Here is an 18,436-nt window from a genome sequence, read left to right as displayed (position 1 = left end):
TAATTGCTTGAAGTTTTTGTCTTGGATTGCATTGAATTTAATCAAATTAGCCATTGGTATCAAGAATCTACTTGTACGTGTCTTTGCAGGTATGATCTGGATGCCTGTGACATACAAGAAAAATACCCTGATTTATTTCAAGTTAATCTGGAAGTAGAGGTGGAGCCCAGAGATAGACCTAGCTGTGAACAGCCACCATGGGATAACATGAATATAAAGGGACTGAATCCCAAGATCCTTTTCTCCACCCGAGAGGAACAACAAGAGATTTTATCAAAATTTGGTAATGAGTCTCTGAAAGAACTAGAGAATATGATAAAGCTTTTAATGTACTTCGTTTTTGAGGCTATTGTTTCATTTCTGACATTCCTTTAACTGAAGTTTTAAAAGTTGTTTTTTATATAAATATCACTTAAAAATGTGCATTGTATGAAGGAATATAAATAATCCTTCAGTAATGCATTCTAATTATTCTTTTCCTTCCTCCACTGTCATTACAGATGCTTGCTTTGGAGCTGTGAATATACTATTTCCAGGGATTTTAGCAAAAGGAATTGTGACAGCCAGGATTTCTAGCTAAAATGTCTCGAAAGAACTGTATTTGGCTAAACTGGCACCATTATAATTTCACTTCAAATCAGATGAGCATTCCTCACAGATAGTTTTAATTAAAAATGTTTTCAGTTGAGATCCTGCTTGTGTATATAGCCAAGTAAAGTTGTAGTTAAATTTTCCAACTTTTCCTAATGTGGTCCAGCAGACATTTAACATTTTAATACTATGTATTTTGTGTTTTATCTGTACATGCCTGCATTAATTCCAGTTAGTGCTGTTCAATATTGTCTTCTCTTGGTATAAGTAATTAGCTTTCACATTTTTGTTAAAGCTCTTAAGCATTCTCTTTTGCTTCCAGAATAAAAAGCATGATGGAGACTGATCTTACTCTCTGCTGTTAATATAGTACACCTAAATTATGTTTCTTTTGATAAAAGATAGTGGCTGTTGACATTTTTTTTAGCAGGATATGCATGACTTGTATTATGATTATTAATTAAGTATTAAAATTTTATATTTATATAGATTTTAAAAATCATTGTGTGAACAGAACTCTCACCTCACTGAAGTTAAGGTTTTTCATTGACAGTGAGGTTCTGTAAAAGTTACTCCTTTTTAAGTTACTTTCATTTTCTGATTGATAAGTGAAATACAAGAGGTTCAAATTCGATTGAAAATATTTCTTAATGAGAAAGTGTTCTGAACTGGTTTTATAAAGCTTGCCTTATTAAAATTGAATTTGCACTACTTCACTAATCATGATCTATTATGTATGTTATCCGAGGCATACTATTTTCAGCATCTTTGTAAGCTACAATTGAGTACATGGAAGGATAGTGAAAGTCCTCTACCAGTTTAGCATTTAGATATAGACAAATAGCTTTCTCAAAGGCATTCATCCAGTTCTTTCCAAACAGTGGGTGAATACTTAGTAACTTACTTCTTAGTGCCCTGAGGAAGCCTTCTTTTTGAAAGACGATAGAACAGTAGGGTGTTCAGCCCAACTCAGTCTTAAACAAGAGTCACTTAATATCTGATCTCAGTAAATTAAGAAAGGTAAGGAGAAGTTAATCACAGCACACAGTATATTGCAGAACTCCTTGGAGATGTTTAACACCTCCATGTTCTTCTCTGACTTTATGCTGTTTATTTTTTCCTATACCTGCATTTGCTCTTTTCTGATGTTCTCTTTGTTATTGCAAATGTTTTTCATAACTCTTGCATATTTTAGGGTCTGGTTTGTACAAGTGAGGTGCTAGTTACATTTTCCTACAAATATAAAGAGAATGCTTGAGCAATTCACTATGAGTCTGATTTAATGTTGAAAACAAGGTGTCCTGGTTTTGGCTGGGATAGAGTTGATTTTCTTCCTAGTAGCTGGTACAGGGCTGTGTTTTGCGTTTAAGCTTCAAAAAGTATTGATAATACAGGCATGATTTTATTATCACTGAGCAGCACTTGCACAGTAAGAAGGTGTTTTGTGCTTCTCACCTTGTCCCATCAGTGAGGGGGCTGGGCATGCACAAGGAGCTGGGAGGGAGTGTGGTCAGGACACCCGACCTGAACTAGCCAAAGGACTATTCCGGGCCACAGCATGTCATGCCCAGTATATAAACTGAGGGGAACTGGATGGGAAAGACAGATCACTGCCTGGGCATCAGTCAGCAGGTGCTGAGCCATTGCATGGAGCGTCACTTGCCTTTTTATCTCTTTTGTTATATTCCTTTTGATTACTATTACTATATTTTATTTTATAAAATATAGTAATAGTATACAATATTTATAGTTTATAAAATATTTTGTTGTTACTATTACATGTCATTTCATTCTACTTAGCATTCTGTTCCTATCTCCCCACAAGAGTTTTTTTCCCAATTTTTCTCCCCAGTCCTGATCCCAATGTGGGGGGTGGCGTAAGCAAGCAGCTGCATGGTGCTTAATTGCTAGCAGAGGTTAAATCACGACATAAGGTCTTACCAGCTTTTGCAGTTGAAATAAAGTTATTAGTAATTTCAGATAGGGGGTGGCGGCAGAAATTTGTCTTTGCAGAGTAATAGGTACTTGAAACAATTGTCTTGTTATAGCAGTCAGTCTGTAAGTCAAGTGCCAGCAACTATGACCAGGATGAAATTTTGGAAGTTGCCCTCTAAGAGTACTGGCTTCAAATCTATTTTGTAGGGAAACCGGAGCTGCCAAGACAACCAGGTTCAACTGCACAGTATGAAGCAGAAACATCCCAGTCTTCAGAAGGTGCACCTACTGATACAGAATCCCCACACAGCGGTAGTACTGATGCAAATAACTTCTTTAATTCTCTGGACTGGAAAGGTACGGGTTTTCTTCTGAAGTAACTGTTTATTGTATGTTTGTTCTTTTTTACCCTTTCCAATGAGTGCTTAAGCCTTCTTATGCAGCAAAAGTCACTATTTCACCAGACCATGAGAAAACACTGTTTAAAGAGTGAGTTCTGCAGGATAACAAGTGGTCATTCTCCTTTATTTGGAGAAACACCAAGTAACAGGGGTTTTTTGGCATTGTGTGTAACTTGACTGCCAAGCTCAGCCCGACTTACCCTGGCTGAGGAACAGAGGAAACAAAATAGACTAGTCAGTGGAGTCTGAATCTGTATGTATAGATTGAGAAAATGTAACTTGCATAAGTAATTTTTCTGGGTTATACTTTGCCCAAAATGTCAGTGACTGCTTATGCTGTCATTGAATTTGATTATTGAGTAGAGTAGCAGTTACTGAATGATCTTCATAAGCTGTAAGTGCTACAATGTCCTGAGGTGAACCTCCAAATTCAGTCTCTTTTTGAAAAAAATTAACACCTACCCTTGCAGAGTGACAGGTACGATAGTGAGCTGCTTCTTTGCCTGCTCTGTATAAAGAGATGTTAGACACAGTTATTTGTCTTTTTCATCAGTTCTTCTGTGTGTTTTGATAAGCTAAGGATTGATTTCATATCATTTCACAGTATAAGTCTGTTTTGTCTTTGTTAGCAGAAGAGTTGTGGTAATCTACAGCTGTTACTTCTTTTATTCCAGAAGGAGAAAGTCCAGAAAGTGGAATGGAGGACAGTTCATCTAAAAATGATCATGTTCAGCGATCTGATGACAGAGAGGAGAATGATCCTTCAGTGGAGAAATTACCTACATTTCCAGGTGAAGAAAATGCAGTAAATGTTGATGAAAAAGACTCCAGTTCTCCAGAAGGAGAGTTGCTTTTTGAAGCCAATTTTGAAGCTCCATCTGCATCTTTACAAAAATCTCTTCCTGAAAAGGATATAGACTTACTGGGACTGAATTCTGATATTTCACCAGAGCAGCAACAACCTGTCTCAGAAATAAATTCTTCATCAAGTAATGCGGACTTGTTAAGCAATCTATTTGTGGGTAGCACATCACAGACTTCAGAACAACCCACTATGGATCTTCTTGGACAAGGAACAGCTTTTTTTCTCAGTGGTCAGCATTCAACTGCTACTCAGGGTACATCAGCAGCAGCAGCCACGTCTTCAGGTGTGTACATTTAACATCAAGACTCTTTTATCTGACCAACAGATTAAAAACTGCTTCTTGCATTGTGCTTAGAAAATGAATACTGTATTTTGATTGGAATATGTTGGTCTGTAGCAAGAATTTGCATAGAATAGGTGTCTCTCCTGTAGAATCACAGAATCTTAAGAGTTGGAAGGGACCTCGAAAGATGACTTAGTCCATCTCCCCTGTCAGAGCAGGACCTCCTAGTGTAGGCCACACAGGAACTTATCCAGGTGGGTTTTGAATGTTTCCAGAGAATGTTTCCAGACTGTTCCAGTGCTCCATCATCCTCACAGTGAAGAAGTTTTTCCTTATGTTTCTTTGGAACCTCTCATGTTCCAGCTTGTACCTGTTGCCCCTTGTCCTATCATTGGACATCATTGAGAAGAGCCTGGCTCCATCCTCCTGACACGTACCCTTTACATATTTGTAAACATTAATGAGATCACCCTTCACTCTCCTCTTCTCCAAGCAGCCTCAGTTCCCTCAGCCTTTCATCATAAGGGAGATGGTCCACTCCAATGGTCCTGCACTGAACTATCTTCAGCTGCTCCCTGTCCTTCTTGAACTGTGAGGCCCCAAACTGGACACAATATTCCAGATGTGCAGAGTAGGGGCTGAGGAGAACCTCTCCTCTCCTACTAACCCAAAGGAGAATAGGAGAGAAATTGCTGTCTATTATCTAGGTAATTTGTTACGTTGCCAATATCTTATTAGCTTATACTATGCAATCAGAAAAGTATGAAATTCTGGATTTAAAGGAGATACAGTATTCCTAAAGAATCCATAGGTTTCCCATACCTATGTTAAATGACAAATCCTTTTCTGTATCCACATGTAAATAACTTCTCTTGGTAAGTCATGGAACTGTCATAACTAGGTGCTTTCTTGCACTTTACGTAAAACAATAGTGTTAGTTGTAGTGCAGAGCTGTATTTCTTAGGTCACATGTCTGTGTGGGATCTGTTAGGCAACTGGAACAGTACTGCTGAGAGGGCATTTAGTCTTCCTGGTTTTACTGATATTAACACATCTGTGTCCTGAAAGAGCATGTTACACACTGCTATCTATTCCATGTTTAAAACAAGGTGTTACAACATAGAGATTCAGTTCCTTTTACCAATGTATAGTTAGCTCTTCATTGCATGAATAAAGTTTTCGGAATACCAATTCTCTGCGTGAAGTTAACAGGAAGATTTTTGGAAGTATTAGTTAATTAATCTGGGAAATGGTTACAGAGTTCAGTATAATTACACAAAGATAATTCATTTTGGTCAAAAGCTTTAATCTACAGCTGCAGAGAATTTTTGTAGAATATTTAGATGGCTTCAAATATTTCTTTTGAAGTAATTCGATATAAACTTTGTTACTGTGAGCAGTGAGGGGTCACTTAATTTATCTTTTTTTGCATAGATAGAAGTCTTTTAAAAAGATACTTTATTATCTTTTGTCATGTGACTATCTTATTCGACTTTTGAATTGAATATGAGAAAGTTAATTGCAGAAGAAAGAATATTTGGCCGCTATATTTCAGTTCGCACATAAAACTTGTACCTAATGTTTTGTGTATATGCAATGCTATAGTAAGATAGCTTAATGACAACCCAGGGTTTTTTTTTTTTTTAATTGTTAGTCCTGTACAATGTGGTCCTCTCCTCAAGGATGTATGTGACATATGATGTCAGGAGTGCCTAGGCTCGTGAAGATTTTTACTCTAGAGGGCAGCAGAAACAGGAAGATCTCCAGCCACAATGCCAGCTGACAGTCACATGTTTCTTCACCCTGACTAGAAATCCTCTCCCAATTAGCTTTTTCTTCATTGTGGTCACTAGAGACCTGTTGAAGCATCTGCTGCTGTTGGTTGTCATTGAGTTGACACGCTTTCTGCCCCAGAGTCATCAATGCCTTCAAGTCAAAATGGTAGTATGGGTGTTTTACTTGATATTCTTTTTGGTAGTTTAATAGTCTGTTTTGTTTATATTTGTTAGAGGTTTGGCATTATAGAGCATTTAACAAATGTAATTCTTCTGTATGTGTACAGGTGATAGCTCAAATTTAAGGTGTGTCTTACATGGATGAAATAAGCAGTGATAGTGAATATATGTAGCGTAGTTAGGGATTTGTTTGACAGTATAGCTGTTCATCTTGTGTGGCTGGAACACGGGACTAACATAAAAGTATGGATGTCTAGAGGAAGAGACAGACGTTTACACTTGCCATGAACAGTTCTCAGAAGGCTGTTGCAGTTAGCAATGTGAACTCTGTGTTTTGTGTCTGTTCAAGAGGAGTAAACACAAACTTCATTTGTTCTAAAATTTGGCACAAGATAATTTTGTTTTCTGGTTCTTTTTTAGCTGATCCTTTTGACCCATTCACAGTGTCCTCAAGTTCAGAGAATCAAGCCCTGTCTGGTCCAGACCTCTTTGGGGACTTTCTTAATCCAAACTCAACATCTACAGCTAGTACAGTTCCTTCCATACATGGTTCACTTGGGCCTTCTTCCAGCTCAGATTTCTTAAATTTAGGTAAGTGTGCTTCTGGTATTCTGCTTCTCAATAGCTTCTACTGCTCTGTGTATTTGTCTTTCAGCTTAGTTGAGGCAGATTAGTGTCTTAAGTCCACTGGTTGTGACTGCTGTTTTAATTAGCTCCGTGTTCTGGGAACGCATATACAAATGCACCAAGTAGCAAGGGTTTCTTATGCAATGTCATGCTAATATTTATGGTGCATGAGGATTTCTAGCATTGTTAGCCTTCTGTTGGGAGACGGAGTGTCCTCTGACATCAATTAGATCTGAGAGTACACAGACACCTGCAGACTTACATTCTACATGGCAGGATGCTATTTCAATTGTGTTAATATTTTAAAGATTTTCTGGAAGCCTTGGAAAAGAAACGAGCAAGTTGAGTTAGTACACCCAGTTCTTTAAATGCAAGCTGAGGCTAGCTTGGACCTTGTTGACCGGAATGCGTTCTGGTAATATACTTACAGACTATGTTACATAATCCTCTAAGCTACTCTTAATTTCTCTGATCTATTCTTGGTGAAGCCTTTTCCTCATGTATTTATTTTTAAATCTATTAGTCTTCAAAACTTTTATATATTTACTCTTCCTCTGTCTCCATCCTAACTGTATTATTTCTGTAAATGTTACTAAATAGAGCTTATAAGCATGCATATTCTTTATAGAGAAACAATGTTGTAAAAATGGTAGAGTGCAGAGCCACATTCGCTGCTTTTTAAATCCAACTTTCAGAGAAAGCATGAGTCTCCTCCCTAGGATCAGGAGATGTGGTCAGATATGGGATATGGTCTTTCAATAACATAGGTTTTTGTGTAGTACAGTCCTTCAAAAACTATGTTTCTGTAGTGTGCATCCCCCAGGTGCTGGCAGGAACCTTATGCTGTGTGAGCTCCTCTTCATTGGCTTGAGCTTCATGCGGGGCGTGTCCATCTGAGTGGGGTCCTGCACAGGGTGCAGGGTGAAAGTTTGCTCAGTGATGGTTGTCTCCATGGGCTGCAGGGGAATTTCTACTCTGGCACCTGGAGCACATCCTGCCTCTCTTTCACTGATCCTGGTGTCTGCAGGTCTCGTGCTTTTCTCACTCCTCTTACGGCTGCTGTGCAGCAGATTTTACCCTCTTACATATGATTTCCCAGAGGTGCCACCATTTTGGCTGAGAGGCTCAGCTGTGTCCTGTGGCAGGTCTGCTGGAGCTGGCTGTGTCAAACATGGAGCAGCCCAAATCTGTCTTTACAGAGGCTACCCCTGCAGGCTAGCACTTATAAACTGAAGGTAGTTAGGAATAGTGGTGTTGCAGTCCTCACCCTGAATTCTGGGACTTTTCTTCCTAGAGCTCATTATGTGTGGTTTTGAGTTGACCCTCCTTGTTGGACAGTTGGTCTAGTTGACCGTAGCTCTGGGTAATGCAGTTTGAGAGTTAGCTACAGAGAATCTGGGTTAAAAAAAAATGCAATATTTGGCTGAGATGAGACGATCCTCCTTGAAATGAAAAGTTAGCCAGCTGGTTGCACTCTCTGACTCTATTTAAGCATATATTTCAGCTGTGGGTGATTCTTCAGAGATGATCACACTTGTTGCTTCCTTAGCAATATTTTTTATTCTGTCCTATAAATATATTAACAGCTGTATGTTTTAGTTGTATACTTGTCATTTTTATGCCACTTAAAGTTATGACACTTGTCATCACTACATGAGGTTACCAAACAGATAATTTTTTTTCTGTTCAATAAAAGATTTGATCAATAACATATTTTGGCTGAGATGATGCTCCACAGATCTCACTCTTGAGTGAAGGACCTCTTGAGGTTGTCTAATTGGCCTGCTGAGAGCAAGGTGAAGTAGAGCAGATTGTTCAGGACTCTGTCCTTGCTGATTTTTATTATTTCTAAGGATGCAAACTCTGCAACCTCAGTGGGCAACCTGTGCCAGCGCTTGACTGCTCTTACAGGAAAAAAAACCCCACTCCCTTCTGTTTAAATGGAGTTTCCTGTGTTTCGGTTTGTGCACATTGGCTGATGTCCTTCCTACGAGAAGAATCTGTCTCCGTTGTCTTTATTTCTTCCCGTTAAGTATTTATACAGATTGATAAGATTACCCACAAGCAATCCTTTGCTTCTCTGGGTTAAATGATACCAGCACCCTCAGCCTGACCTCATATAAGAGCTGCTCCAGTCTCTGGAGTTTCTTTCAAAGAAGAACCCGTATATGTACCAAATTTAAGTTAGAAAAATGTATGAATGCAATATTCTAGTGTAGTAAATGTTTATATGCAACCTCAAGGAGACCACCAACAATATTCAGCTGTTACTAACATTTGAGCAAGTACAGAAGAAGAAAAAATACTTGGACATCTGAATTCAGTGCCTATTGTTTTGTATTTACTCTTAGATTTTAGTTGATAATTTCTTCTCTGGGAAATGCATTAGTATACCTGCTATTTTAATGTGATTTCTGGAGCTTTCTGTCAACACAGGGAAAATATAAGTTCCTGTGTGAACCTGCTGTAGCAGATGGGTTGGACTGGATGATCTCTAGAGGTCCCAACCCCTACTATTCTGTGATTCTGTGATGCCAGTTTTCTTCCCTTCAATCTACTGTTCTACAGTGATTTCGCTGGTACTTACAGGCTTTAAAAATGCTATGGAAGTAGAGGAGCCGGAATAACATTTCATGCTGCTTTATGTTTGGTTTTCAAATGACTGCCTTTCTATGTGTTTAGCTGAAATATCATGCATGTATGTGAGCCTTTAACACTCCATCCAGTCATAGGTATCAATTTTAGCAAAGATGTTAGGAATTATTAATGGTTTTTAATACGACTGAGATAAAGGACATAACTAGTAACTGGAGAAGAGACAAACGAGCGCATGTTCCCATATGACACATTGGGAAGAACTGTGTTGAGCAAGCAGAAGAGTGCAAACATGAGGTAATGAAATTGAGAAACACTGACTAAAAATAATGTCAGTGTTTATTCAAAATAAACTACAGCTATGAGATATGGTAAATCTTGTTGGAGCAGTTATGCACAATAGAATCATAGAATAGTAGGGGTTGGAAGGGACCTTTAGAGATCATCTAGTCTAGCCCCCAAATACGTATCTAGAGTTAAATTTAAGTGATGAATAAGCATTCAGTAGTTAACAATTACTAAACCTCTATACGTACCAGGAGAGAAACTGTTTCAATGAACATAAGTTCAAAAATACGAGGACTATAAGCCTAAACTTCTGTGTGATTTGAAATTTAAAATAATAGGAGTTTTAAAATGTAACTTCAGTTTGTAGGAAGGGTAGTTCTTAAAGAGTATCGGATCTGTTAAAGCATTCTGTCTTGTAATATGAAAATGTTGAGCAGTTGCTCCTAAATTGCGGTGTATTAACAAAGTAATGTGATTTTCTGTTAAAGGCTGTGGAAATTTGGCAGAGGAGCTAGTAGGTCGCATAGCTGCCGACTTCAGAACTGATAACCTACTCGTGAGTGGACACACTTGCAAAAGCAGTCTGTTACCAGTAGCTGGATGAATGTCCATTTTTCCTTAGGTATCCCTTCAGTGGGCATTTTTGAGAACAGAATTGGTTGGTTTGGATGTCCAAGTAGCAGGTCATCTCTAATTCAAGTTAAGTCAGGAATGTATTTCCCTCTGCATCAATCAACTGATCTGATCAAAAGATAGCAGGAGGTGTGGGAGGTGATCAAAAGAAACCTTAGTCACCAATGTGACTTCTCTGGAGTAGATTAGTTCCTGTGCCAACCATGTTCAGTCAGACTTTAGACAAGGTTAAAAACCTTGCATCATGGTAAGCTGGCCTCTTCACAGGAAATCCTGTTGTCCTCTGTGATTAAAGGATTTCCTGTAGAGATGACAAGTTAAATAAAGAAAACTTAATGTGAAGTTGTGTGTAGGATATAGTAAAACATAGATCTTTTATTTTGGGAAACTGGAAAGTACGATGTGATTCTCGGCAACTTATTTTTACATCTTAGCTTGGCATGAGCAGTGTTTGTAAAGAGCTATGTGCCCTGATCTCTAGTGATTTACTGCCATTGGTTAAGGATTCTAAATATGCACATTAAAGGAGAACTTAAGGGGCAAGCAAGTATAGATCTGCTTACCCCTGATCACAGTTCCTTCAGCTTTTGTAATATTTAGCTGTGCTTCACGTTTTACTCTTTCTTAGATGTTCTGCTCCTTTAGCTTAATATAGCTGTAGGATTTCTAGTGTGCCAGGTTACAAAGATAAGGGATTCAGCATGTGACGTTGTCATACCTCTTCAGAATACATGGAAGTCAGAGTATCATGTTGGTGACTGTTTCTTGATCTTAAGATCTACTTCAACGTCCAAACTGTACAACTGGGAAGCATATAGCGTGCAGTTCCAGGAGGAAAATCTTTATCTGTTCAGCATGTTGTAAATTGTAATCTGTTGTTTCAGATTTTTCTGATAAGTGTAGTGGATGTTTATGAGCTTGTACTTCTCATAGCAAATTTACTGCTGTACATAGCAGTAGATTAGTCTCTGCTTTGTTCAGGGCTTGGGAAGTGATGAACTTGACTGCCCTGAAACCAGTGTTTATAAAACACTGTCCTCAGTCTTACTAGTGCGTTCAGCTGTAGTTTATTTGTATTTCTGTCAATTTGGTTTTATGACAGTTTCTGTAAGTGGTTCTAAGCTTCCTCATGCCCCTGCAGAAACCATAAGACAAAATGATTTCTAGCTTTAAAATAAATATTACTATTAATTCAAGGCCCACTTAATGTTTGGGAGCAGCATATAGTACAGAAGATTTCTAAACTGATGAGAAGATACTTTTGGATATTTTGACGTTTGTAGCCTGTCACACAGCTGTGTAGTGGATAGCTGGGGTCCTGAGTGCTGAGACTAAATAGCTTCTGTGATTTGGTGTCAATATTCAGAATGTCAAGTTGAGAAGCTGAGAGAAGTGAAAAGCTGTGATGTAGTAGTTAAAACATGCAAAACATCAAAATATCACTATTATTGTAAAGATGGCTGGGTTAGCTTTCCGAGCTCTAGGCCTTTGAAATGTCTTAGAGCACCACTAAACATACTGTTTTTGCTGAAATAAAACATCTCCCTTTAGTACTGACTGTTGTCATAGCATTGCAGGAGTGGATACATTCAAAAGCTGACCTGCTTCATTCTGAGTCTCTACAGGCTGTGCTCAAACACTCAGAGCTGGCAGAACTCTCAGAGCTCAGAACTCTCGTTCTGAGACTAGCTCAACCCCTACTGTGTGTGAGAAAGGGGGAATCATTTGCAAGTGCCAGGGCTGACAGTTACAACCCTGTGTTGGATGTGAAACTTTCTAGAAGTTAGTGGAAACACTCTTGGATCCTTTGTGTTTCATTGCTGTGTTGTCAGTTGGCATGGTGCTTTAGCTTTGCAGCTTTGGATTTGCAGCTTTTATCCATGGAGCTAATGATTGTAATTTTTTTTTCCCAGAAATCACTCTTCTAGTATCCTGTTCTTTAACTGCACACATTTGTTCATGTATTGAAGCTAAAAGGGCTATTAGTTTGTCAAGAGCTCCCTTTGTCACATGAGGCCTGGGGGAGGCAAACCTGCAGTTTGAAGTGACCTGGCTCCACCTGTGTGGCATGCACACTGCTGAGTGATACAGAGCACCATTTCGTGAAACCACATTAGCTGGCCATTGTACACAATTCTATTTGTATTGGCAAAATAGCCATTATTGTGATGGTTTTCTTTAAAAGAATAATAAAAATATTTCTTCTGTAGGGAGTTTGACACCCGAGCCACCCAAAATATCATCATCTACAAGCCAGCCAGATCTCTTAGGTGGATGGGATTCTTGGGGAGAGTCCACACCAACCAGCAACTTTACATCATCACAGTTGAAGCCTCTTTTTGAAGGTATGAAATAAAATTATTCCCTTTGAAGGGGATAAGTAATACTCCAAAGTTAGTTTAAATCACAGGAAACTGCCCAAGATGTCTTCATGCCTGTCGTGGTTTTATCTGGGACAAAGTTAATTTTTTCACTAGTAGCTGATACAGGGCTGTGTTTTGGATTTAGTGTGGCAGTAATGTTGATAACGCACTAATGTTCTAGTTATCACTAAATAGGATGTATCCTAAGTGATGGACCTTTCAGTCTCCCATGCTCTGCCAGTGAGGAGGTGCCCAAAAAGCTGGGAGGGAGCATGGCCAGCACAGCTGACCTGAACTAGCTGCAGGGCTATTCCAGGCCATGGAGCATCATGCCCAGTACGTAAACTGGAAGGGGGAATATGACTGGGAGGGGCAGATCACTGCTCAGGCATTGGTCAGCAGGAGGTCAGCAATGGCATTGAGCATCTCTTGTCTTTTTTTTTAAAATTTAGCTTTTTTTATTTAATCTTTTTTTAAAAAAAATACCATTATTGATATTATGTTATGTTATTTCTTGTACTGTTCTTATCTCAGCCCATGAGTTTTGCTTCTTTTTCTCCTCTCCATCTCACTGGGAGGAGGGGGAGCAAGTGAGTGGCTGCATGGTGCTTAGTTGCTGCCTGAGGTTAAACCACAACAGGACTCTATGCTCTTGTGTTTAAATGCCCCTTTAATAAGGCACTTGTAGTTTTTCAGAAGAAGCTTAAGGCAGAGGATTCAAATAGCTTCCATTATTTGTACTAATGGCAATTCTTGTAAAAAAAATCATGGAGCAGAATGCTGGGGAGGCTTACAAGAGGTGTTGTGGAAACTGTACTTCTGTTAATTCTTCCATTTCCAAATACACTAAGTGTGTTTTCTTGTTACACAGGTCAAGCTTTTACCACAGCAAGCCAGTCCAGTGTGTCGTCAGGTCTGTCTTTCAACCAGGCTAAATCTCAGAACTTTGATCCTTTCGCTGATCTTGCCAGTCTTGGGTCTGTCCTTCCAGGTGAGGTCTTACTTTTAAGACTGTACTTAATGCCTCTGTTGTTTGATTTGCTTCTTTATCCCAATAAATATAACTGAATAGTTTGTATAAGAGTTTTCCTTTTAATTGTTAACAACTAGCTTGGGGCAGTTGCTGAGAGCAGACAAGTAACAAGAAAAGATTGTTTGAAACATCTAGCATAAAATTTCGATATTACTTCAAGTCCACCAATTATGAATATTTGTCAGTTGGCAGTGGTATGCACAAGAAGTTACGGAAGATAATACATTGCAGAGTAAAACTTGTCCCAAACTCAGGGTTTTTTGTGTTTGAGAATACTGCAGGGCTAATCCCTAAGGGAAATAAAAAGAGCTGAAGTTCTTGCCTTTCAGGACCACAGTGCCATAGCAAATGGCTGATTTGTGGCTATTAAATGTGACTAGTTGCCAGGAGTCCCAAGGAATTATTTGGGAACTGCCTATAGTTGCTGATTTGCAAAATTGCAGAAATGTGCTTTTGCCCTATCTTGAAGCAGACAGTTTTTATCCCGTTGCCTTGGCAATTAGAGTTATTTATTGAATACTCTCTTGATGGAATTCTCTAAACTCGAGGTTACATACAATGTTTGGCTTCTTTATGTTGCCTGTGTGTAATTACTTGCAAAATTCTGGTGTTAACATAGTACCAGTAAGGCTGCTCTGCCATAAACAATGTATAAAAAAATTTAGTATAATAATTTAGTTTACTATAATACAATCATAGAATGATAGGAGTTAGAAGGGACCTTTAGAGATCATCTAGTCCAACCTCCCTGCTGAAGCAGATTTACCTAGATCAGATTGCACAGGAATGCGTCCAGGCGGGTCTTGAAGACCTTAAAGAAGTAGACGCCACAATCCCCCTGGTCAACCTGTGATGGGGCTCCCTCACCCTCACAGTAAAATAGTTTTTTCTTATATTTAAAAAAAAAAAAACCACCAAAAAACCAACCAAATTTTACTGTGAGGACTTGTTATATAGATAGATAGGGTAACAGTAAAAAAATCAACTTATTTTTCACTGGAAGAAGCACGTATAACACACACTGAACCAAAGAAAGAAATTTTATTGATTTTTAGCAGGATTTAGATCAATTCATTAGTCTTCTGGGTAACTTTCAATAGGAAAAAGGAGCCAGGTGTCACTGAGCTATTTAACCCTCTAAGGCTTCAACTGATTTTTCAGGAAGTTACCAGAGCTGCAGTTTAGACTTAGTGTTGTATTTTTTGTAGGAGTTTTTTGGCCTTCTCAAACAAGTCATTAATCTGAAAGAAGAATCAGGAGCATGAAGGCTGCTTAATTGGGAATGCTATAAATAAACAGAAACAATCACAGAATGGTAGGAGTTGGAAGAGACCTTTAGGGAACCCCTCTGCCCAAGCAAGTTCACCTAGATCCAAGTCGCACAGGAACACATCCAGACGGGTCTTGAAAACCTACAGAGGAGACTCCACAACCCCCCTGGGCAGCCTGTGCCACTGCTCTGTCACCTTCACAGTGAAATAGTTTTTTCTTACATTTAAATGGAACTTTTTGTATTCCAGCTTCATCCCATTGCCCCTTGTCCTGTCACTAGATACAACAGAAAGAAGTGATGCCCCAACCTCCTGACATCCACCATTTAGATTTTTGTAAACATTAATGAGATCCCCCTGTACTCTCCTCTAGACTAAATAGCCCCAGTTCCCGCAGCCTTTCCTCATAAGGAAGATGTTCCAGTCCCCAGTAAAGCAGGAAGGTAAAGATAGTTAATAGTAGTTAGTAGTAGTGCATTTGGGCAGTGTTAGGATACCAGTATTGTTCTGTGATAGGTTATGTCCCTGAGGCCTCACACCACTCTCCTACTTTTCTGTTAGAGAAATCAAGAGTGACAATACAAACTATGTCAGGTGTTATAATTACAAGCACCACCTACAAAATAGAGCTGAGCAGTTCGGATCCAGTTTTGAAAGAGTTTGCATTGCTGTCTGTACTCAGACAAGCTTGACTGTCTTTTCTGAGGCTTTAGGGTGAATTAAAGAGGCAAAATTGAAAGAAAACAAGGTATATACTGGAGCTCAAACTTAGGTTCTAATCATTGGCAGCTGACTAATAACATCTATGAGGATGTGTATACTTACACATCTTTCTCCAAGAAACAATGAGATGGTCTTGAATGACAAAAATCCCGAATCATAAAGATTTCTGGTTTTGAAGTGTCAGAATTTCATTCATACTTCTTGGCTGGCTTTAGGTGTCTAACTATATTTGACCACTAGTCTTGAGTTCGTGTTCTGTCACTTTTAGGGAAGCCTTCCAACATGAAGAGGTCTTAATCTATTTTGGGATGCCATAAGCATAGTATAAAATATTCCCCTTCCATAAAAATCTAGATGTATATAATTTCAGTCATTATGCTGTATTTTTTCCTCCCTCTGGTTAGTATATGCCAGATCTGTGCAAGTTGTTGTGGGAACCAAGTTTCTAGGAGTAATTCCAAAGGAAGTCTGTCAAGGGCAATTTAGTGGTGGCTTGGTGTCGTGGTTTGGCCCAGCTAGCACAGCAGCACCACGAAAGTCTCTTGTCCCCATTCACCCCCCACCCTCACTAGGATGGCAGAGGCCCCAGCAAAATGGGAGTAAAAAGATAAGCAAGGTTGTTGTGGATTAAGACAAGGGCAGGGAGGGCTCGCTGCCAATTACGGTTCCGGCCAAAACAGACTCCAGTACTCAACTTAGAGAGGAAAGTAAGAAAGTTTATTCTACAAGAAACAGAATGGAATCAAAGCAAAATGGGAGTAGGATGATGAGAAAATGACAACCAGCACTTTAAGATCTCCCTCCCCCATCCCTCCTTTCTTCCCAGGCCCAGTTCACTGCTCCCGATATCTCTACCTCCTCCTCCCTCAATGGTTCGGGGGAGCAGGGAATGGGGGATGTGGTCAGTCTCTCACAGGTGGGCTCTGCTACAGATGGGGCGTTCCTCCCCCGGGACACAGTCCTTAACGAGCTTCTCTGGTGTGGGTTGTTCCCAACAGCTGTGACTTCTGCCTATAGAGGAACCCTCACACGGGACACAGTCCTTTGTGAATATCTCTGGTATGGATTCTTTGCCACGGTTGCAGTTTCTGCAGATACAGGGTCCCTCTCTCGAGACAAGGCCTCTTCTGGGCATAAGTATAATGAGCTGCTTTGTCGTGGGTTCTTCCTCACAGTTACAGCTGTGGATATTGTGTCCCTTCCTCAGGACACAGCCTGCTCCGGCCGTAGTGATACAGGGTCCCCCCCCCAGGGGACACAGCATCTTCCAGCCATAGTCACTGTCCCTGGCTCTGGGCCTTTAAGGAAGTGAATTGCTGCCCCTGGTCTGGGGCCAGCTTTAGCAAAATGAGTCACTGCCCCTGACACGGGCTCATTATCAAAATGAGTCTCTACCGCTGATGTGAGGTCTTTAAAGAAATGAAAATAAATCTCAGCTTCACCAGTTCTCTCCATAGAATGCAGGGGAGTCTCTGCTCCAGCACACCTCCTCCTCTCTTTCATCACTGACCTTGGAGTCCACATGCTTGTTTCTCTCACTGTTCCTACTCCTTGCACCACCACCAGCCAGAAGAAAAAGAAGGGGCAGAAGAAGGAAGAAGATGGAGGAAGAAACCTCCCCTTCCGGCTTCTTCTTAAAAAGTGATCGTGGAGGCATCTAATTGGCTCAGCCCCAGAGCTGGGGAGAGTTGCGAGCAACTTCTTACAGGAGCCATCTTTACAGTCCCTTCCCCCTTACCAGAAAAGGATGTCATGTTAATTCTAAACCATGACACTTGGTTTAGAATTAAAGAATGTTAGGTTAAGTCTCATCAGTGAGACAAAAAAAGGGAAAAGGGATTTTAAAAAGGTTGGTCCTTCATTCTGCTCAAATTCATTTACAGTGAACATTGTAGAGTGGACAAGAGGATCCTGTGTGTTTAAAATGAGTAGCAAGTGAAGCTACTAAGCAGTGCTATTTACACTGATTTAATAGAGAGAAGTGAGTTACTAAAATTGAGTATCAAAATAATATTCACTGGGCCTACAGATCACATCAGGATTATTACAACAATATCTCCTACAGACTTCAGTGCCTGTTATTACTCACATGCAACATTCCCTATAAATACTGTTGTAGAATAATCTTTTCATCTTTCTTAAACAATGGTGCAAGAAATGACTAATTACACGATCAAGAAAGTGTAATATAGTGAGAATATTTTCCAGTTAATGCTTTCAGTATCCTCTGCATATTATTCTCTGTAGTGTAATGAACTAGGAGACAGAACTACTGTCACTGACAAATTATTTTCTAGCTTTACACATGCCTGACTGATCAGATAAGACTAAATGCTTCTGCTAAAATTGGCAATTGAACTGGAGTTCTAAGGGGCTGTAAGGCTTTCAGTAATGGCTCTAGCTCTTGCCATCCAAGTTACTTGCTAATGAGACTCTTAACTTTTTACACACATTTTTCTGTGACTCTTACATAGTGCTGTGACTCTAAACTATGTGGTTAGATGTCAAGACTAAGCTGCCTTGTGTTAAACAGATGACAGACACTGTGGTAAACAACTGATTTAGTATTTATTGTTAGGTTCCTCCAGTGGTGGCTTTGGTCAGAAGACTGTACCATCTCAGAAGGTGGGGAATCAGTGGCAGAAATCCACAAAACCACAAAGTACTTCATGGCATTCCCAGACTAAATCCAGCACAGCAGCTAAACCTAACTACACGGTAAACTTCAGTGTTATTGGAGGACGAGAAGAAAGAGGAGTCCGAACCCCAAACTTTGGTAAGTTTTCTAAAGGCATTAGTTAACAACCATCTGTGTGAAGTTACTCAGATACACTATCAACTGCAGAAATTCTTGTACTTTCATCTTTGTACTT

The 18,436-nt window shown here is 39.6% G+C and overlaps 1 protein-coding gene across 4 annotated transcripts in view; it reads left to right on the top strand.

The window, feature by feature from the left end:
* The window catches only part of GAK (cyclin G associated kinase), a 77,878-nt gene that overhangs the window by 40,688 nt on the left and 18,754 nt on the right, over positions 1–18,436 (top strand). For all 4 annotated transcript variants that reach the window (XM_062019581.1, XM_062019579.1, XM_062019582.1 and 1 more), the window contains 7 exons: positions 90–283; positions 2,734–2,883; positions 3,602–4,075; positions 6,451–6,621; positions 12,384–12,518; positions 13,408–13,527; positions 18,142–18,339. In XM_062019581.1, the coding sequence (XP_061875565.1) occupies positions 90–283; positions 2,734–2,883; positions 3,602–4,075; positions 6,451–6,621; positions 12,384–12,518; positions 13,408–13,527; positions 18,142–18,339 (1,442 nt within the window). The remainder of the gene's footprint in view (positions 1–89; positions 284–2,733; positions 2,884–3,601; positions 4,076–6,450; positions 6,622–12,383; positions 12,519–13,407; positions 13,528–18,141; positions 18,340–18,436) is intronic.

Source organism: Colius striatus, chromosome Z (assembly GCF_028858725.1).
Source record: "Colius striatus isolate bColStr4 chromosome Z, bColStr4.1.hap1, whole genome shotgun sequence".
NCBI classification, from domain to species: Eukaryota; Metazoa; Chordata; class Aves; order Coliiformes; family Coliidae; genus Colius; species Colius striatus.
The sequence above is the reverse complement of the archived record's forward strand: the minus strand, read 5'-3'. Positions and strand labels throughout refer to the sequence as shown.